Raw genomic sequence first — 22753 nt, 5'->3', positions numbered from 1 at the left:
ACTGCAAATTTTTTGCTTGTAAATGCAATATCATTATTGCAAAAATGATCTCTTAGGAAGTGCAGTAATATAGTCGTGTTGGCAAAAGCAGCACATTGCATGTTGGACCTAGAAAGCCCCAACTACAAACAACAGAATTAGGATTTGGAGCAAGCCATTCGGCCCCTTGAGCCTGCTCTGCTATTCCATAAGATCATGGATGATCGGAATGAGGCCTCAATTCCACATTCCACCTACTCCCAATATCCCAAATGTGTCAACCTACCTCTGCCTTAACACTATTCAGTGAATTTGTCTGCACCAATTTTGGAGGAGGAGATTCACAACCCTCAAAAAAAGTTTCTTCTCGTCACCATCTTAAATGAGAGATCCTTATTTTTAAACTGTGTCCCCTTGTTCTCATCCCTCCCACGAAGGGAAACATCTTTTCAGTATCCCATCCTGTCAAGCCCCCTCAGGATCTTATATACTTTGATAAGATCTCGCAACCTTCTAAAGTTCAGTGGATATGGGCCCAGCCTGTCTAACCTTTCCTTGCACGATAAACCCCCCTCTCCCACCCCGCCCCATCCCAGGTGTCAGTGAAGTGAGTATTCTCTGAATTGCTTCAAATGCTTTCTTATTCCCTTCTTTGTGTATTGTACAACTGTAGCAAAGCATCCCTACCTTTATATCCCATTCTCCGTGCACCTCTCACACTCACATAAAGAGAGAGATTGCAATAAGAAAACTCCTGGAGAAGGTCTGCATCAACCCAAGTCTACTGCTGTACAAGGACCATACCAATCTACCAGCTGCTCACCACCCATCATGCCAGCCTGTATGGCTAAGGCCACCGTGCCAAGCAACAACAAGCAGAGGCCCTGTGGCAACAGGAATGGAATAAAGACGCCACCATTAAAAAACACTTCCTCATCACAGATCCCTCAGACCACCCACTTGGCTTCAACCTGCTATGCCAACATTGGGCACTCCTCAACCGTTTCCGCACTGGCCAAGGCCTTTGGGCAGCAAATAGGCACAAGTGGGGCTTTGCAGGGAACTCAGGGTGCAATGTTGTTGCATCCCAATCAATGATTCACATCATTGAAGACTGCTCCCTGACAAAGTCCAATGGAGGGTTCAGAGAGCCCCATTTAGCCACAGCAGAAGCTGTTGTCTAACTGGGTGATTAACGCACATGCTTAAAAAAATCAGAGGACACCAACATCCATAAAAGTACCCTTGAAAGAGCTGGGAATAAAAAGGAAAATAGCATTGAGGTGCAAAATCAGCTATGATCTAATGGAATAGCGGAGCAGGTTAGAGGGGTTGAGTGGCCCTACATCTCACTTCCATGTTCCTACATGGAGGACTCTGTTAAGCTTCTGCCTTTAGAAAGAACAGATCCCAAGGCCGAACATTTCGTTTTCAAAGCTTATTTTTAACTATTCAGCATTAATCACAATGCAACACCACAACTGTTCAATCCATTGGTTTTTACCTGTAGTGAATTATTGCACTGTTTGGACCTGTGCTGGAGATGGTGGAAAAACTCAAGTCCACAAATTTGTCTTGCTGCCTGCAAAATATTCAGAGAGGGATGAGTGAAAAATGTCATATTTGCAAATGCATTCTTCAACTGCAGAATTTAATACCAAATACATTGGAAACATCAACATAACACATCACTTTTTAAACATGAAACTGGTACTTTGTTTAACCATCCAATTTCACCATTACAAAAATTTACTCTAAAGCAATGATAGCGTGATGACCATTAAGAAAATGTGCACTGATTAAAAACAGGATATAGTCAGTTCCACTGAATCCAACAATTTAACGCCAAGAACCCATTTTGCAATGTTATTTTCATTGTTATTTCAAATTATTGAATAATTTCAATAATGGCGCAGAACAGTTTCAAATTATAAATAGACTGTAAATGAAAAGTGGGACCTAAGTTATCAAAGGTGATATATTTCATTCCCTGCTGACACTGGTGATGCTGATGATGTAGTTACCCTGATGAGTAATCGCTAGGTGGTCTTCCTCCAGACCTCCACCTAGGCAGCTTTATAATTCAGCACAGACAGGAACTCAGATTTCAACAGTGCGACTCAATCTTCAGTATCCCCCATCTTTGCTGTAGCCCTACTCAGCTAATATGTTCAACTCCCTTAACCCCCTACTCAGCTAATACGTTCAACTCCCTTTGGAGTAGGCATTTCTTTGTGTGTAATAACAATATTATGGTTCTGAAATATCCAGAGAAAATCTTAAATCCGTATGGGGAATGGGCAGTGTAAATCTATTTCCTAGTCTTCGTCAGTAGAATCCATACAGTGCAGAAGGAGGCCATTCAGTCCATCAAGTCTGCACCAACTCTCTGACAGAAGATCTTACCCAGGCTCTCTCCCCAGCCCCAACCACATAACTCTGCACATTTACCATGGTTAATCCATCCAACATCTTGGGACACTAAGGGGCAATTTAACATGGCCAATCAACCTAACCTGCACATCTTTGGAATGTGGGAGGAAACAGGAGTACCCAGAGAAAACCCATGCAGACATGGGGAGAATGTGCAGACTCCACACAGACTGTGACCCAAGACCAGAATTGAACCACAGGTCCCTGGCGCTGAGAGGCAGCAGAGCTAACCACAATGCCACCATGCATCGGGTAATTATAAATGACAAATGAGCAAAATTCAATCTCGTTCTTGCTTTATATACCTTACTAATTTCACAATGCAGGATAGGGTATTACCAGAATCACTGATAAACATTCTGCACCTCACGACTATCACTCTATATTCATACTGATGAGCAGAATCACTAACATCAAACTTTGGCTGCAGATATCTCCCGGGTAGATGGACAAACAGAGAATGGGCACTGTATAAGTGGTTATCTGGGCATCCATGAAACTGCAACTCAACCTGGGTCACTGCTTTAAGAGCACAGAAAAATGGAGAATGATGATAAGTAGATGTGAAATATCCCAGGCACTACTTTGGCGAATCGCGGGAGTTTCTTTGCCATTGTCGTAGCTAATGTTTATCCCTCGACCAACGTCACTAAAACAGGTCATCTGATCATTATCAGATTTTATACAATGCCTTACTGTGTATAGTTTTCCTATATTGCAACAATGGCCACACATCAAAAGTACTTAATTGGCTGTCAAAGGATTGGCCCAGATGGGGTATACAGACAAGCTCTCCAATCCTATGTGTACCAACTGGTTGGAATATTCTCAGACATCTTCAATCTCTCCTTACACCAATCTGAAGTCCCTGTCTGCTTCAAGAAGTCCGTACCAAAGAAAAGCCAGGCAGTGTGCCTTAATGACTATCATCTGGTGGCTCGGGCATCCATCATCATGAAGTGCTTTGAAAGATTAGTCATGGCTCAGATTAATTCCGGTCTCCCAGGTTGCCTGGAAACACAACCACTCACCTATCGCCACAACAGGTGCACAGCAAATGCCATCTCCCTGGCCCTACACACAACCCTGGAACACCTAGTTAACAAAGTCACCTATGTCAGACTTCTATTTATTGACTACACCTCAGCCTTCAACACCATTATCCCCGGAAAACTCATCTCCAAACTCTGTGGCCTGGGCCTAGGCTCTTCCCTCTGCGACTGGATCTGAACTTCTTAACTCATAGACCACAATCAGTAAGGATAGGCAACAATACCTTCTCCACGATCATCCTCAACAATAGTGCTCCACAAGGCTGTGTCTCAGCCCCTTGGTGTACTCCTTACATACCTATGACTGTGTGGCCAGGTTCCCCTCCAACTCGATTTTCAAGTTTGCTGTTGACACCACCATAGTGGGTCGGAGCTCAAAGAATAATGAGACGGAGTTCAGGAAAGAGAGAGAGATCTGGTGAACTAGCGCAACGATAGTAATCTCTTCTCAATGTCAGTAAAATCAAGGAGATAGTCATCGACTTCAGAAAGCAAATGGTCGAGAGCTTCAGGTGTCTAGGCGTCCAGATCATCAACAATCTGTCCTGGTCCCTCCATGCTAACGCTATAGTTAAGAAAGTCCACCAACACCTCTACTTTCACAAAAGGCATTGTTGGCATGTCCACTACAACTCTCGCCAACTTTTACAGATGCACCATAGAAAGCATCCTTTCTAGATGTATCATAGCATGGTATGACATCCACTCTGTTCAAGACCACAAGAAACTACAAAGGAGCCCAGTCCCTCACGCAAACAGCCTCCCATCCATTGACTCTGTCTACACTTCCTACTGCCTCAGAAAAGCAGCCAACATAATCAAGGACCCTATGCACCCCAGACATACTCTCTTCCACCTTCCGTCGGAAGAAAGATACACGTACCAACCGACTCAAGAACAGCTTCTTCCTTGCTGCTGTCAGACTTTTGAATGGACATACCTCATTAAGTTAATCTTCTCTACCCCCTAACGCTGACTGTAACACTACATTCTGCACCGTCTCGTTTCCTTTTATGTGTACGGTATGCTTTGTCTGTATAGCATGCAAGAAACAATACTTTTCATTGTATACCAATATGGGTGACAATAATAAACCAAATCAAATCAGAAGCACAAGTCCGTAGGTTCTGAATGGTGCTTTATAAATAAACAAGCTCTTTCTCTCTCAATAACAAAAGGTTCAATCTTCTAGTCTTGAACCGTCACCACAGATCCTCATCTGCCGAATTTAGTCCCACACGCATCTCAAGTTACCAGCACCTTGGTGTTCTGATTTAACATGGCAAAGATATTGATTAGTTCCAAGCATCCATTTGATTTAATTTAATTTATTATTAGTATACAGTGAAAAGTATTGGTTCTTGCGCATTATACAAAGCATACTGTTCATAGAGAAGGAAAGGAGAAAGTACAGAATGTAGTGCTACAGTCATAGCTACAGTGTTGAAAAAGATCACCTTACTGTGAGGCAGGTCCATTCAAAAGTTTGACAGCAGCAGGGAAGAAGTTGTTCTTGAGTCGGGGTTGGTACATGACCTCAGACTTTTGTATCTTTTTCCTGATGGAAGAGGATGGAAGAATGTCTGGGGTGTGTGGAGTCTTTAATTATGCTGGCTGCTTGTGTCCTTGTGCATGAGTCACAAAAACCCAGCTTGCAGGTGCAGCAGGTGGTCAGGAAGGCGAATGGGATGCTGGCCTTCATAGCGAGGGGGATTGAATATAAAAGTAGGGAGGTCTTGCTGCAGCTGTATAGGGCATTGGTGAGGCCGCAGCTGGAGTACTGTGTGCAGTTTTGGGCGCCGCACCTGCACAAGGATATTTTGGCCTTGGAGGGAGTGCAGAGGAGGTTTACTAGGCTGATACCGGAGTTGAGGGGGTTGAGCTATGAGGAGAGGCTGAATAAATTAGGCTTGTACTCGTTAGAGTTTAGAAGAATGAGGGGAGATCTCATTGAGACGTATAAGATGATGAATGGGATGGATAGGATAGAGGTGGAGAGACTCTTCCCGCTCAAAAAAGACAGTAGGACTAGGGGGCACAGACTCAAGATAAAGGGGAGGCAGTTTAGAACGGAGTTGAGGAGGAACTTCTTCACTCAAAGGGTGGTGAATCTCTGGAATTCTCTGCCCGTTGAAGTGGTGGAGGCTGCCTCGCTAAATATTTTTAAGAAGCGGGTTGATGGGTTCTTGATAAGAGAGGGGATTAAGGGTTATGGGGAGAGGGCGGGAAAGTGGAACTGAGCCACGACAGATCAGCCATGATCTTATTGAATGGCGGGGCAGGCTCGAAGGACTAGATGGCCTACTCCTGCTCCTATTTCTTATGTTCTTATGTTCTTATTTGCGAGGCAGCGGGAAGTGTAGACAGAATCAATGGATGGGAGGCTGGTTTGTGTGATGGATTGGGCTTCGTTCGTGACCCTTTGTAGTTTCTCGCATTCACAAAATGCAAAAATGACAAATCAGCAAATAAATTATCGGCGAAAATAGATGCCAGGTGCATTAGTTTGTAGAGATGAAGGGCCAAATTATTTTAAAGGTCTTTGAAATACGCACTGTAATTAACCAGGGCCACTGATTTATGATGACCAATTAAGTCACATTAAACCTTTATTACTGGAGATTTGCAAGATTATTTACTGGCATCTTGAGAATCACATTCTGCCCATTAATAATTACAATGGCTTTTGGAGACTAAAATTTTGGTTCATTCTTATTTCAATAAAAAAATCAAACTTCTGTTTTAATTTCCACATTTTATTGTTCAAAAACGCTTTGTAGTTTCCACTAGAGTTTAAGGATTTTAGCAATGAGGGAAGCTCAGGTAGGGTGATGTTGTTTTCTTTGTTACAGAGGAGGCACGAGGGAATTATTTAATTGAGATGAATAAAATTATGAGGGATCTAAATGAAATGTACAGAAAATTCTTATTCCCTTTGGTATAGCAATCAATAACCAGGGGCATCGATTCAAAGTAAGTGGCAGAAAGAGTTGAGGATTTTTTTTTCAATCAATGGTAATGCAGTATTGGAATTCACCATCTGGAATAGTAAAAGCAGAAACCAATACTACATTTAAAAAAGTGCCTGGAAGTGCTGTAACCTAGAGCGCTATGGAGCAGGAACTAGAGGTAGGATAAGGCTTGCTAGGTCATTCTTAGCTAGCACAGACATAATGGGACCAATGGCCTCACTTGTGCTATAAGCCTCTACGATTCCAAATTTCTAAATCACATTCCATGATTCTATCCAAGCACAGCCAATCTTAAAATTGGCCATGAAATATGTATATGGGCAACAAAATCCTAAGAAAATTACTCCCTAATGCTCCTAACTAGTAAAACAAGAACAGATGACATTTGGCCAACAATCCCACCCTATCCCCATAACCTTACATATTTAGACTTCTTACCCCCCTCGCCCCATCCCCAAAGCTAGGGTCAATTTAGCATGGCTAATCAACCTAACCGCACATCTTTGGTCTGTGGGAAGAAACCAGAGGACCCGAGGAAAACCATGCAGACACAGGGAGAATGTGCAAACTCCACGGAGACAGTGGCCCAAACCAGGAATCAAACCCAGGTCCTGGCGCTGAGAGACAGCAAAGCTAACCACTTGTGCCACCATACCGCCCCACTGACAGAGAAACTTGTGTCACACAGATTGCAGCATTAAGACTTACCTGCGGAATTCAAATGCTTTGTCTGAAGCATCCAGTTCCGTTACATTGCCTTTCGGAACCTGCAACATCGCAATTTCAGTAAGTATCTCAAAACTAATCAAAATGTTAATAGAAAATTAAGTTGCAAAAAGAAACCTCAGTCTCAAGTGCTATTTTTATTAGTCACTTAGTATTACACATGTTGATATATATTACATAATATATGTTAGAGCAGAAATCCTAGAGTATGTTACAAGGCCTGACTGGACTCTAACAGTTTTTTTGCTATTTTGGCATTAATGTGATGATAAGGTATTTCTCTCCAGGTGTGATTCTATTGACACACCTGGAATCTTTTATCCAAACAACTTTAACAACATAGTTTAACTATAACAATTAGCTTAACTTTTAGCAACTGGAATACTTAACATGACAAGATACAATTCTTAACTGCTAATCTATCTCTATTAGTTCCAATTTAAGCAATATTCCTCTTATAGACTTAAACTTCTCTTTAAATTCAGTTAACAAAAAACAGCAGCATATGAAGAGAGACAGAGAGATGCTTGTCCTCTGACACCTAAGCAGCAGCCTCCAGAGAGAGAAAGACACAGGGACAGAGACACCTCTTGCTTCTTTCAGAATCAAGCAGTAAACTGCCTGTTTTCCCTATGGGGCTTAGCTCCTCCCATTTACATGATACTGCTTCCATAAACCAACCTAATCAAACACTACCCTAATACCCCAGGGGGAAAATGAAAAACAAATAGATGATCTGGAGGAGGGAACCGAGTGTAGGGTGTCGAAATTTGCTGATGACACCAAGATTGGGGGAAAGGCAAATTGTGCGGAGGGTGTGGAGAGTCTGCAGAAGGATCTAGATAGGCTGGGCGAATGGGCCAGGAAATGGCAAATGGAATTTAATGTTGGCAAGTGTGAGGTGGTCCACTTTGGTAGGAAGAATGGTAGGAAGGACTATTACTTACGTGGCGAAAAACTGCAGCAGGCGACGGTGCAGAGGGACCTCGGGGTCCTTGTGCATGAGTCGCAAAAACCCAGCGTGCAGGTGCAGCAGGTGGTCAGGAAGGCGAATGGGATGCTGGCCTTCATAGCGAGGGGGATTGAATATAAAAGTAGGGAGGTCTTGCTGCAGCTGTATAGGGCATTGGTGAGGCCGCAGCTGGAGTACTGTGTGCAGTTTTGGGCGCCGCACCTGCGCAAGGATATTTTGGCCTTGGAGGGAGTGCAGAGGAGGTTTACTAGGCTGATACCGGAGTTGAGGGGGTTGAGCTATGAGGAGAGGCTGAATAAACTAGGCTTGTACTCGTTAGAGTTTAGAAGAATGAGGGGAGATCTCATTGAGACGTATAAGATGATGAATGGGATGGATAGGATAGAGGTGGAAAGACTCTTCCCGCTCAAAAAAGACAGTAGGACTAGGGGGCACAGCCTCAAGATAAAGGGGGGGCGGTTCAGAACGGAGTTGAGGAGGAACTTCTTCACTCAAAGGGTGGTGAATCTCTGGAATTCTCTGCCCGTTGAAGTGGTGGAGGCTGCCTCGCTAAATATTTTTAAGAAGCGGGTTGATGGGTTTTTGATAAGAGAAGGGATTAAGGGTTATGGGGAGAGGGCGGGAAAGTGGAACTGAGCCACGACAGATCAGCCATGATCTTATTGAATGGCGGGGCAGGCTCGAAGGGCCAGATGGCCTACTTCTGCTCCTATTTCTTATGTTCTTATGTTCTTAAAAAGTGCATAAACTCTGATTAAAACAAATGCCCCATTACCTAGAGTCAATTATTAGTCTGCATTCTCAGCATGTAAATTGCCTGTTGCACACAAATCGGCACCATGTAAGAGCTGATTTCCAAACATACCCTTACAGGAAATACGATAAATACTTATTTCCTAAAGGCACAGTGTCATCACAATGCTGTGCATGGTTTAGTAATCATGGTGCATATTCATGATGTATTGTGATGGTGCAGAAGATATGCTGAATGACACAGACTGTGGAAGACCATGTACTTTAACCAAGAATTAACACGGATGCTGATATGAACGACGAGAAACATTCTTACCTCCTTCTCAAGCCAGGCAAACAGCTCACAGAGAGCCACAGCATCTTTAATCTAACAGTTAGAAGCACAAAAAAAAATCAGTTCATTTCCAATAATTTCTTGCCAGCTTGCTCACCACCATTTTTCTTCAAATTACAGTTTATTTCACTAGAAAAAGTAGAGCAACCCCATGAACCTCCCATCTGTGTGAAATCCAATATACCATCTCCTGTGGCCACAACCTGATCCTGAAACGGATAACAATTTTCACACAAGAAAAATGACAAACTGGGTGGGATTCTCCAGTTTTAGGGAGAGCGTGCCAAAGAATCCCACGCTTAACCTAAAACTGGAGAATCCCACCCAAGGTCAATGGACCTTTGCATGGTCTGCCCCCATCCCCATCCCCCGCCCGCTACCATTCCCATGGCAGGCAGGACAGTCCCTCCCCCTCTTGTTTTACAGTACAGAAGAAAAAGATGTAAGTGGAGGGAGAATTGAAATCACAGCATTAGGGGTTTTTTAAAGCAGCATTTCATTACTGATTAGTCAAAGAACAATCACAATTTTCAATGAAAAAGGAACAAGCTCACATTTTAACACTGCATTACTGGGTCTCAGACATCCCAAAGCACTCCACGAACAACAACTGCTTGTTTTTGTATCATAGTCACTGCTTTAATGTAGGGAGCGAGAAAACAAACTTGTGCAAATCAAGATCCGACAGACTGAAACGTGATCAATGGCCAGATAATCCAGTTATAACTAGTATTAACGAGTGCAGATTTAAACATCACACCCAATTGTACAGACTAACTGAATGAGATGAGGCGCACGCATTATTACACCAATTTCTGAGAGTTTACTTATTACTCACATGAGCTTGTCTCATCCCTCTGATTTCTGTTGGATTCTTCTGAGCTTTTGCAATGCAGACGGGTGTGTATATAGTCTGCAGTCTAAGCATCTATTAAAATCAAAGCAAATAACTTTATTGCTGCTCACAGCCACATCTTACTATAAATTCAATGAGCATGGTGTGACACCACTGTTCAGTGACCAAAGAATAACCAGGTCGTGTTTCACACTGATACAAATACAAGCAAAAGCAATCTGCACAATTCAATAATTGCATCGTTGAGCTCATCTAGTGATAGGATTGCAGTTGGTAATCTGGTGAGTTTCTGACTTTGGTTACGCTATTCTGGGCAGCGCGGTGATTAGTGTTGTTGCATTACAGTGGTAGGGTTGAATTTGGGTGACTGTGTAGAGTTTGCATGTTCTCCACGTGTCTGCATGGGTTTTCTCCGGGTGCTCCGGTTTCCTCCCACACTCCAAAGATGTGGGTGGCACAGTGGTCAGCACTGCTGCCTCTCAGCGCCAAAGACCCGGGTTCGATTCACTATGTGTGTGGAGTTTGTACGTTCTCCCCATGCCCGGGTGGGTTTCCTCCAGGTGCTCCAGTTTCATCCCACAATCCAAAGACATGCTGGTTAGGTGCACTGGCCATGCTAAATTCTCCCGCAATGTACCTGAACAGGCGCCAGAGTGTGGCGCTGAAGGGATTTGCATAGTGACTTCATTGCAGTGTTAATGTAACCTACTTGTAACAAATAAATAACTTTAACTTTACTTTTTGATTGGCCATGCTAAATTGCCCCTTAATGTCAGGGAGATTAGCTGGGTAAATAAGGGGGGGGGTTACCGGAATAGGGTGGGATTGCTGTTGTTGCAGGCACGATGGGCTGAATGGCCTCCTGCACTATAGGGATTCTAGGTAATGGCAGGGTCACAGAAAGCTTGGGGCAGGGTGAGAGATTGTGGGTAAGGTGGTTGAAGATGGGATGTTGGAGGTGACAAAACTGAAAGAACAAACAGGAATTCACACACATGGGATGATTCTCTACAATTTTTAAGTATTGAGTCAGCTCACCGCGCGACTGCAATAGAGATTTAAAAACACTTAGCAAGGCTGGAAAGAGATAAAACTGGAACCACCCAGCAGGTTAGCCATAATCTCCTTTAGTGACTGACTAACCCACAGAGCATTCCTGTTGCTTTTGCTCCTTTCTGAAATCTGATCAGGTCAGGAAATTGACAATATCGCAGGTGCTAAATCAAAGACTGTCAAAGGTAAAAGAACCTCAGGGTAGCCTGAAAAAAACATCTGTTGTACTTGCCAACATTTAGCAGTAACAGCAGGATGATGTCACATTGAGTCTGCATTGAAACGGGTGACCCCTTAACAGGGTGCCAAACCCTCAAGTTCCCAACTCCCCATCCATCAGCACACGGTTCTCTTTAAACGTCTAGATCTAGATGCATTTTAATATGAACACACATTTTTATTTGTAGTTAATACACTTGATTTAAAAAAAAAACTGACTCCAGGCTTCAATGAACACAACTGAAACCACAACTGCCATCAAGACACAAGAACAGACAGTCTAAGATCAGAAATAATGTGAACATCCTTGATGTTGGTATCTTTTGAATACATGCAGAGACCAGTTGGAAATGTGTGGATCAATTAAGTTCATCTTTCCATTTTTAGATACTATGTGGGGGAAAAGAGTCTACAAGCATTTCTGATGGTTTGTTCTCTTACACGGGTTTGTGTTTGAAAGTCCAGAGTCTGCCAACATCACAAACACAGTAAGAAGTCTGACAACACCAGGTTTAAGTCCAACCGATTTACTTGACAGTAAACTCACAAGCTTTCGAGGTTAAACTCTTCGTCAGGTGAACCTCGGAAACCTGACGAAGAGTTTAACCTCGAAAGCTTGTGAGTTTACTATCAAGTAAATCGGTTGGACTTAAACCTGGTGTTGTCAGACTTCTTACTGTGTTTACCCCAGTCCAACGCCGGCATCTCCACATCATAACATCACAAACTACAGCCTCTGAAAGCTTCCCATTTAGCACATTACAATACCCTGAGTAGGTCGAGTATGACAAATTGTATGAAGTCAAAACTTAAAGACTTTGCATCCTTAATGCTGGCCAGTCAGTGCAAGCAAATTCCTCTTCCCTCCATCTCTAAACAGGGGCAGCACGGTGGCAGAGTGGTTAGCACTGCTACCTCACAGTTCCAGGGACCCAGGTTCAATTCCCAGATTGAGTCACTGTCTGTGTGGAGTTTGCACAGTAAGAAGTCTCACAACAGATTAAACTCCAACAGGTTTATTTGGTAGCAAACGCCACTAGCTTTCGGAGCGCTGCTCCTTCGTCAGGTGAGTCCAATGCCGGTATCTCCACGTGTGGAGTTCACACATTCTCCCCGCACCTGCGCAGGTTTCCTCCGTGTCCAAAGATGTGTGGGTTAGATTGATTATCCAGACTACAATTGACTGTAGTGTCAGGAGGATTAGCAGGGTAAATGCGTGGGGTTAGGGGAATAGGTCCTGGGTGGGATTGCAGACTCAATGGGCCGAATAGTCCCCTTCTGCACTGTAGGGGATCTATGACTCTAAAGCTATGGTGTACATTGAGTCACAGCTCAACCTATCCCTACACCAGTAGTTCCCAACTAGTGTGCCGTGAAGACTGCCCCCCACCCCACATGTGCTGCGAAACAAGATTAAAAATGACTCAAAGTTCATGCAATGAAACTAAAACTAATCTTTGTCTTCAGCTCTGTGGTTGACATCCACAAGACCCAATGAGTCTTGGGTCTCCCGCACGTGCGCTGGCTTGGTAAGAGCCACACATGCGGGGTTTAGATTTTTTACACTAGCCAGGCCCTTGCAAGTGATTAACGGGACTTGGAGCTGAAGACAAAGGTCCCATGTACCTGCACAAAACGTGAAAACTCAAAGAAGGTGTAAAAATCCTGGACAGAGAGAGAGCGAGAGACAGGGAGAGGTTTAAAAAAAAACAGGTGACAGAAGTTACAAAGTTCCAGTAAGGGAAGATGATGAAGAAAATAGGAGAGGTGTGCCATGACATATAAGAAGTTGGGAACCACTGGTCTAGAGCAAAGCAGTGATATTTCCCATAGGCAGCAACCAAACAACGTTCGCATTCATCACCAGATAGTGTACATTCTAGGACCTTATTAACACTAACTTGACCTCACTTGAATCTTGTGAGAGCAATGAATTTCCCTATTAGTTCTTTAGGTATTTAAATTCCATGTTAGTTGGGAGTGTGTGTGTGTGTGTGTGTGTGTGTGTGTGTGTGTGTGTGGAGTTCTTGTGCAGGCTTCTCTGGAATTGTTTAGAATTCCAGGTAGCAGCCAAATACAAGTCAGCAACATTCAGCCTGGCTACATCCAAACTGCAGCTATTAGTCTGCAAACAGAAATACACCCTTAGATAATGCGTTCACTGTTAACATCCATCAATAATTAACTAGTACTTTTATGGTAGTTTTTCCAGTTTAACCTCCTCTATCGCCACTATCCCATGTCCTTCTCCAGTTGCAACAGTATAATGCAGAACACACTCTGTGGTTGGCACAGTAAGTAGTCTCACAACACTAGATTAAAATACAACAGGTTTATTTGGTAGCACAAGCTTTCGGAGCGCTGCTCCTTCATCAGGTGAGTGCAGGATTTGTTTCACAAGCAGGGTATATTTAGACACAAACTCAATTACAAAACAATGGTTGGAACGCAAGTCCTCCAGGAGGCTACTGCCCTCAAATTGACATGTATGCCCAAGCCGTCAGGAGCTGCGTCAATACTAGATTCATCAGCCACACTCACAAGACAGCCCCAAATGTCACCCAAGCACATTGCAATAGCATCTGTGCTCTCAAGACCAACCGCAACATTGTCATCAAACCAGCAGACAAAGGAGGGGTCACTGAACAGAACGGACTATTGCAAAGAAGTGTACTGACAACTGAACAACAAGGAACACTACAGACAGTTACACGCAGGTCTGACCAAAGAACACAACTGTCAACTCAACACTCTGATCAAGACTTTTGATCCAGACCTTCAGAGCACCCTCCATGCTCTCATCGCATGTACTCCACGCGTTGGAGATCCCTACTGCCTCCCAAAGATACACAAAGCCAACACATCCGGCCATCCCATCGTATCAGGCAATTCGACCCTGTGTGAGAACCTCTCCGGTTATGTCAAGGGCATCCTGAAACTCATTGTACAAAGAACCCCCAGCTTCTGTCGCAACGCTATGGGCTACTTAGAGACTCAGTACACATGGAGCAGTTGAACGGGTAGCACTCCTCATCACAATGGACGTCTCAGCATTTTACACCAGCATCCCCCACGATGATGGCATTGCTGCAATTGCCTCAGTACTCAACGCTGACAACTGCCAATCTCGAGACGCAATTCTACAACTCATCTGCTTCATCCTGGACCACAATGTCTTCACCTTCAACAATCAGTTCTTCATCCAGACATACAGAACTGCCATGGGGACCAAATTTGTACCTCAATATGCCAACATCTTCTTGCGTAGGTTCGAACAAGACTTCTTCACTGCACAGGACCTTCAACTGATGCTATACACTAGGTACATTGATGGCATTTTCATCATTTGGATTCATGGCAAACAATCACCGAAACAACAAGTTCCATCCCACCATCAGACTCACTAGAATCGGTTGTGTTCTTGGACACATGCATCTCCATCAAGGACGGTCTCCTCAGCACTTCACTGTACTACAAGCCCACAGATAACTTCACGATTCTCCACTTCTCCAGCTTCCACCCTAAACACATTAAAGAAGCCATCCCCTACAGGCAAGCCTTGCATACACACAGGATCTGCTCAGATGAGGAGGACCACAACAGACACCTACAGACGCTGAAAGATACCCTCAGAAGAACAGGATATGGGACTCAACTCATTGATCGACAGCTCCGATGCGCCACAGTGAAAAACCTCACCGACCTCCTCAAAGACAAACATGGGACATGGCAGACAGAGTACTCTTCATCATCTAGTACTTCCCCAGAGCAGAGAAGCCACAAAATCATCTCCAGAGACTTCAACATGCCATCAATGAAGACAAACATCTCGCCAAGGCCATCCCCACACCCCCACTACTTGTCTCCAAACAACAGCACAACCTCAAACAGGCCATTGTCCGCAGCAAACTACCCAGCCTTCAGGAGAACAATGATCACGGCAACACAAAACTCTGCCACAGCAACCTCTGCATTACATGCCGGATCGTTGGCACGGATGCCATCATCTCATTTGAGAACACTGTCCACCAGGTACATGGTGCGTACTCTTGCAACTCAGCCAACATTGTCTATCTCATACGCTGCAGGAAAGGATGCCCCGAGGCATGGTACATTGACAAGACCCTGCAGACACTACGACAACGGATGAATGGACACCGCTCGACAATCACTAGGCAGGAGTCTTCTTTTCCTGTCAGGGAACACTTCAGCAATCAAGGGCATTCAGCCTCTGATTTTCAGGTAAGCATTCTCCAAGGCGGCCTTCAAGCCACATGACAATGCAGAATTGCCGACTGAAACTGATAGCCAAGTTCCGCACACGAGGACAGCTTCAACTTGGATCTTGGGTTCATATCACAGTATCTGTAACCCCCACGACTTGCCTGGGCTTGCAAAATCTCACTAACTGTCCTGGCTTCAGACAATTCACACCTCTTTAACCTGTGCTTAACCCTCTCTCTACTCGCATTGTCTGCACCTGTTAAGACTTGCATTCCAACCATGATCTTGCAATTGAGTTTGTCTCTATATATGTTTGTGAAACAAATCCTGCAGTCACCTGATGAAGAAGCAGCATTCTGAAAGCTCGTGCTATCAAACAAACCTGTTGGTTTATTAACCTGGTGCTGTGAGACTTCTTACTGTGCCCATCCCAGTCCAATGCCGGCAGCTCCACTCTGTGGTTGGCTGAAGGTCAATTCATTTCCAATGCCAATGGAGGCTAGAAATTAAATCAAAAATCACCAAGAGTCAATAAACTACCCCTGAGATTCTCTCATTCTGCTGCTTTTCATTCTCAATACAACTGCCATTTTTCTCCCCCCAATTTTTATTCAATATTCACACACACACAGATACAGAATCCTTCGGGGACCTGTTACCAGCAAATCTGCAGTTTGCAGCCTTGATTATGAGCTGAAAAGACATTTTGTTTTGAGAAATTATTAGATTGCAGCACTGCCTCTCAACAGACCTTTGGGATCGCTTCACACAGAGCATGGCTCGCTTTGCTACTGATCCACACTTTTTCCTTTGAAGTCATATTGGAGCAAAGAGCCTGCAGTTCAGTCAGAATGGATTCATATGGGAGTACTTGTACTTTGAAACTGGGTGCTGCATCACAGTCGAGCTGCAGATGTTCTCGCACAACAGGGTCCTCCATGTGCATCTCATTGATGAACAGTCTGCAGTGAAGAGATTAAAAAAAGACATGATGTTAGTAACTAGCCTCCTAAGAATTTTGTGGCATTGGTTTGTTTCAAAGATATGCTCACTTGAAATAAGTACAACTCCTGCATTGATGACCCTCACTCTATCCCTGCGTTCTTGTAATCACATAACAGCTTCTTTCTGAAGCACAGAGAAACACAATTTTTTAAAAAACATACAAATGATGAGAAGGTGGATGGGCTGCCAATCAAGAGGGCTGTTTTGTTCTGAATCATGTCAAGCTTCTTGATTGTGGCTGAAGCTGCTGTGGATGGGATTTAGGGAGTCAGAAAATGTATTAATCACCTCAAAATTACCAGCCTCTGACCCGGTCTTGTAGCCACAGTGTTTATATGACTAGTCCAGTTCATTTTCTAATCAACGGTAACCTCCAGGATATTGGTATGGAGATTCAGCAATGGAATTGCCACTGAATGTCAAGGGAAGATGGTTGGTTTCTCTCTTGTTGGAGATGGTCACTGCCTGGCACTTGTGTGGCACGAATGTCACTTGTCATTTATCAGCCCAAGCTTGAATCTTGCCCAGGACTTACTTCCTGTGGGCACAGACTTCTTCAGTATTTGAGGAATAGTTGAACTTAGTGCAAGCATCCATGAACATCCACTTCTGAACTTATGATGGAAGGAAGATCATTGATGAAGTAGCTGAAGATGGTTGGGCCTAGAACTCAACCCGAAAGAACACCTGTAGCGACGTCCTAGAACTGAGATGATCGACTTCCAACAATTACAACCATCTTCCTTTGACCTGCAGCACGAGTCTCCAGGACTATTGCCAGAATATTATCAGGCCCACCGTCTTAGCAGTGTCCAGTGCCTTCAGCCGTTTTCTTAATATTGCCTGGGATATATTGAATTGGCTGGAGGATGGCATCTCTGGAGGAGAATGAGATGGATCATCTATTCAACATTTCTGGCTGGAGACAGCTGTAAGTCAAGACTTATCTTTTGCACTGATGTACTGAGCTCCCCCATCATTGAAGAGCTTCCTCCACCAGTGAGTTGATTAATTGTCTACCACCGTTCACCAACTGGATATGGCTGGGCTGCAGAGCTCTGACTTGATTCGTTAATTGCGGGATCACTTATCTCTGACTATCACTCGCTGTTTTTGCACACAAGTAGTCCTGTGTTGTAACATCACCAAATTGACACCTCATTTTTAAGTATGCCTGGTGCCTCTCCAGACATACTCTTCTGCACTCTTCATTGAACCAGGTTTGATTCACCTGCGTGTTGGCAATGATAAGGTGGAAGGTATGTCAGGCCATAAGGTCAAAGATCGTGGTTGCATTCAGCCCAGTAACATTACCACTGTGCTATCATCCAATTTGTTTCCAGGCAGCTCTAAGTCCAGGACCATGGAGCATAGGAAGCTTAGGGGTGATCATATAGAGGTCTCTAAAATAATAGTAATAATTGATCAGCTAGCTAGTCAATATCTTTTCCCAAGAGTAGGGGAATCTAAAAGTAGCAGGTATTGGTTTAAGGTGAGAGGGGAGAGATACAAAAGGGTCCATCTTTTCACATAGAGGGTGGTGAGTGTCTGAAACAAGCTGCCAGAGGTAGTAATAGAGGCAGGTACAATTTTATCTTTTGAAAAGCATTTAGATAGTTACATAGGTATGATTGAGTATTGAGGGATATGGGCCGAATGCGAGCAATTGGGAATAGTTTAGGGGTTTAGAAAAAGAGGTGGCATGGTCAAGTTGGGCCGAAGGGCCTGTTTCCATGCTGTAAACCTCTATGATTCTATGACTTGTTGAAGATTAAAATGTATACACCTCCTATACCCATTCTTCCTCGCAGGTGAAATGTTTGGCTGCTGTGGCAAAGGCACTGGAAGTAAATTTTTAAAACCACTGTGACTGTTAGGGTTGTTAAGCAGTGAAATGAAGGTAAAGTTGCCATAGTTCCAAATGACCATAGGCTGATTGGTAGTAATTTAACCTGAGGGTCACCACAGACGATGAGCAAGGTTAAGAAGACAGGGCCTTCAAGAATAACTTAGCCGGTACGGGAATTGAACCCACACTGCTGGTGTCACTCTCCATCACGAATCAGCCGTCCAGCCAACTGAGCTAAGCAACTCCCAGTGAAATGCAGTGATATCCTATTAATGCATCCAATTTACTTGGAATACGTGATGTGCTTAGACTTAGAGTTACAGAGAAGAAAAATTAGGCTAAAGATTCATACTGTAGGTGGTGTCAGAGAGTAAGCCCTGTACATTTGCACAACTAAATCCAGCTCTCTTACCCACCAGCAGACCTGCAGATACGGGAAATAAAAACAAATTGGGTTAGCAAGACTGCCACTGAGATAAGCTAGCTGGATTTAGTGTTGCAAATGTTTGAGCCAGTTTACCAATTTCAGTTTCCTGTAATCTAAACTAAGCGATGTTGGCTAATAAGGCCAAAAATGGCATATACAGCCAGCACTGGGGTTTATTTATAGAGGGATAGGATTGAAAAGCAGACAAATTTATGTTAAACTTGCATAGAACCTGAATTAGGCTACATTGGCAAGTACCGTGAACAGTTTGGTCTCCACATTGTTATGAAAGTATATGGAGACAAGACAAGAGGTGCAAAATGGATTTACTGGATATCAGAACTGCAAAGTCATACCCATCAGGGAAGACAGAACTGGGGCTTTTTTGCTAGGAAATAGAAAGAGACATCTATTAAGGCCTGCAAGATAACAAAACGGTGGACATTTCTACGGGTAGGTCAGTTTTAGTTATGAAAAAAAATTAGATAGATTTGGGCTGTTTTCCTTGGCACAAAGGAGACTGAGGGGGGACATGATTGAGATCTATAAAATTATGAGGGGCACAGATAGAGTTGACAGGAAGAAATCTTTTCCCTTAGTGGAGGGATCAATGACCAGGGGGCAAAGATTTAAGGCAAGGGGCAGGGGGTTTAGAGGGGATGTATGGAAAAACCTCTTCGCCCAAAGAGTGGTGGGAATCTGGAACTCACTACCTGCAAGGTTGGTGGAGGCAGAGGCCCGCACAACAGAAGTATTTAGATGTGCACTTGTGATGCCAAGTCATATAAGGGTATTGACCAAGTGCTGAAAAATGGGATCAAAACAGTTAGGTGACTGTTTTTGACCAACACAGATGTGATGGGCCGAAGGGCCATTTCTGCGCTGTAGAACTCAATGATTCTATGACCGGAACAAGGGGTCATAAATAAATGACAGTGATGAATCATAGAATCCCACAGTGCAGAGAGACCATTCAGCCCATCGAGCCCGCACCTACCACAATCCCACCCAGGCCCTATCCCCATAACCCAATGCATTTATCCATTGTAGTCTCCTGACACTGAGGGGCAATTAAGCATGGCCAATCAACCTAACCCACACATCTTTGGACTGTGGGGGGAAACCAGAGCACTGGAGGTAACCCACACAGACACAGGGAGAATGTGCAGACTCCGCACAGACAGTCAGCCAAGGCCAGAATTGATACAGGGTTGGGCTTGAGTGGGATTGTTGTCAGTGCAAATTCAATAGGCCAAGTGGTTTCTTTCTGCACTGTAGGGATTTTATGAACAAGGCTCTAAAAGGACAAGGGTCTGATTCCATGCTGTAAATAACTCCATATCAAAGTGGCATAAAGAGAAATGCAGTTAACAAGTAGACTGAGGCAGATGGATGCATCAGGCAAAATGGAATGAGAATTGAGCAAGCTATAGAAATATTGAAAAGCAGGGAGAACCAATTAAGGCGATTATCTAAAGTCAACTGGTTATGCATTGTCTGAGCTATTTACACATCATCTACTAGCAATGTACACCTACAACGGAAGACTGATAAATGAGCAACTATAAACCCAACTGCAATCTGAAACAAAATTAAACGAGAAAATTAGTGACTGGCTGTGTAAAGACAAAAACAGGATTGTGTATATTAATTGGAAAAAATATTGAAAAAAATCTATTCCACATGGATTCCTTAAAACACAGTAGGCTAATAAGTGGTTTCAGTCAGTCAGGGAATAGCAATCAAATGAATGCACGGACAAGAAGAACACTGGAACAGTTAGTTGCCTGCTTGCTTCAACTTAAACCTGACTACCTAATGGGTTAGCATTGGCTAAGTGACATTCTCGCCATTACAAAATATAAAACCCTGGTTGAAAAGCACATTTAATCAGGGATCCAAATTCACTGCAAAACATATATTGAAAAAATGAATATAAAAAAACAAACAAAAAAAATGACAAGTGTTGGAAATCTGGAACAAAATAATTGCTGGCAACTCAAGAGAGAAAGAGTTAACATCTTAGATACTCATGGTTCTTGTACCTATACACCAGCCCATCACAGTTGCCTTCTTTGATGTATTGATGGGGCCACAAAATATTAAATTAACTGCTTAAATTGACAAAAAGACACCATCTTAACATCTGAATACCCTTGTGCCAATCTTTCCTATGATAAACTGCACCCATGTTTATAATAGAAACACTCTTGTGTAAGATGGACAATATTCAATTACATCCCACTTCAGTGGAAGCCCTCAACACGAAGGTACAACCATAATATGACAAGTTTGCACAGACTTGTTTCTTTTAAATGAATTGAAAAGCTATAAGTGATGAGGAAAGATTCCCTCTCTCCTATGTCTGATAGCTGTTAATAATTAAGAATTGTTAATTTCTGTCAACATAATACAGTGAGATAATTACACACTGTTTACCACAAAATTCAACTCATCCTTGCGAACTTTGGAATTTGATTATAAGAAAGCATTTTCTTCCATTTATAGAGCCAAAGACAAAAATGATAGTGAATGTCCAAGGAGGAGCCTTTTGTTTATAACTCTCTCCTTTTTAGCCTTTGTTTAAATAAGAAATAAGAAATAGGAGCAGGAGCAGGCCATCCAGACCCTCGAGCCTGCCCCGCCACTCAACAAGATCATGGCTGATCTGTCGTGGCTCAGTTCCACTTTCCCGCCCTCTCCCCATAACCCTTAATCCCCTCTCTTATCAAGAACCCATCAACCCGCTTCTTAAAAATATTTAGCGAGGCAGCCTCCACCACTTCAACGGGCAGAGAATTCCAGAGATTCACCACCCTTTGAGTGAAGAAGTTCCTCCTCAACTCCGTTCTAAACCGCCTCCCCTTTATCTTGAGGCTGTGCCCCCTAGTCCTACTGTCTTTTTTGAGCGGGAAGAGTCTCTCCACCTCTATCCTATCCATCCCATTCAAATTGTCTATAGACAGTTTTAAGCTTGTTTTCTGGTTATCCCAACAACAAAAAAGCTTCTGAGCAGACACTGGTGTAATTCTGCATCAGTACAGCTGTCTAAATGGCACTGATAGATCCTGCAATCACTCGTCTGCACGCACAATCAGAATTCTGCTCAGATTCACAGCTTTGTGACGAAGTGCCAAGCTTTTGAGGGAAGCCAGTGTCTTCAAGTAAAACTTTCAAGGCACTGAAATAAAACTTGAAAAACTACCGAATGGATAAACTTCCACAAATTGTGAAATATGTGAGATTGTTTAAACTTCAGTTGTTGAGAAAAATACAGCAGTTCATGAGAAAGCATTTTGTTAAGAAGATATTAAGTGGGGCAGCATAGCAGTTAGCACTGCTTCCTCATAGCGCCAAGGACCCAGGTTCAATTCTGGCCTCGGGTAACTGTCTGTGTGGAGTTTACATATTCTCTTCGTGTCTCCGTGGGTTTCATCCGCGTGTTCTGGTTTCCTCCAAAGATATGCAGATTAGGTTGATTGGCCATTCTAAATTAACGCTAGTGCCAGAAGGAGTACAGGGCAAATACGAGGGGTTACAGGAATAGGGTCTGGCTGGGATTGTCTTCAATGCAGACTCAATGAACCGAATGGCTTCCTTCTGCACTGTAGGGATTCTATGATTTGTGGGAATCCAGTCAGCAGATACCAGTGCGACAAACTTGCAAAGGTAAAACCCATTATAAATGCAGACATAGGCATTTATAATGAACAAAGTTAAAGGTGCAGGCTTGGTGTGCCGAAGGGCCTGTTCTTGTGCTGTACTGTTCTTTGCTCTTAGTTCTAATATAGGAATGCAAAGAAAACATGGCGATAGAAAGTCAAGATACGAAGAAAGCAAATGAGCATGGATCCAAGGTTTTAAATAAGTTACAGCCATAACATACAAGGCAACAATA

At 43.4% G+C, this 22753-nt stretch overlaps 1 protein-coding gene across 3 annotated transcripts in view; it reads right to left on the bottom strand.

Moving 5' to 3' along the window:
• xpnpep1 (X-prolyl aminopeptidase (aminopeptidase P) 1, soluble) overlaps nucleotides 1–22753 on the bottom strand; it is an 89473-nt gene that overhangs the window by 28176 nt on the left and 38544 nt on the right. For all 3 annotated transcript variants that reach the window (XM_080205874.1, XM_080205876.1, XM_080205875.1), the window contains 5 exons: nucleotides 16326–16536; nucleotides 10061–10150; nucleotides 9205–9255; nucleotides 7145–7203; nucleotides 1484–1561 (listed from right to left, as the gene is read on the bottom strand). In XM_080205874.1, the coding sequence (XP_080062000.1) occupies nucleotides 1484–1561; nucleotides 7145–7203; nucleotides 9205–9255; nucleotides 10061–10150; nucleotides 16326–16536 (489 nt within the window). The remainder of the gene's footprint in view (nucleotides 1–1483; nucleotides 1562–7144; nucleotides 7204–9204; nucleotides 9256–10060; nucleotides 10151–16325; nucleotides 16537–22753) is intronic.

This window comes from Carcharhinus amblyrhynchos, chromosome 17, assembly GCF_965287045.1.
Source record: "Carcharhinus amblyrhynchos chromosome 17, sCarAmb.v2.hapA, whole genome shotgun sequence".
Taxonomy (NCBI): Eukaryota; Metazoa; Chordata; class Chondrichthyes; order Carcharhiniformes; family Carcharhinidae; genus Carcharhinus; species Carcharhinus amblyrhynchos.
The sequence above is the reverse complement of the archived record's forward strand: the minus strand, read 5'-3'. Positions and strand labels throughout refer to the sequence as shown.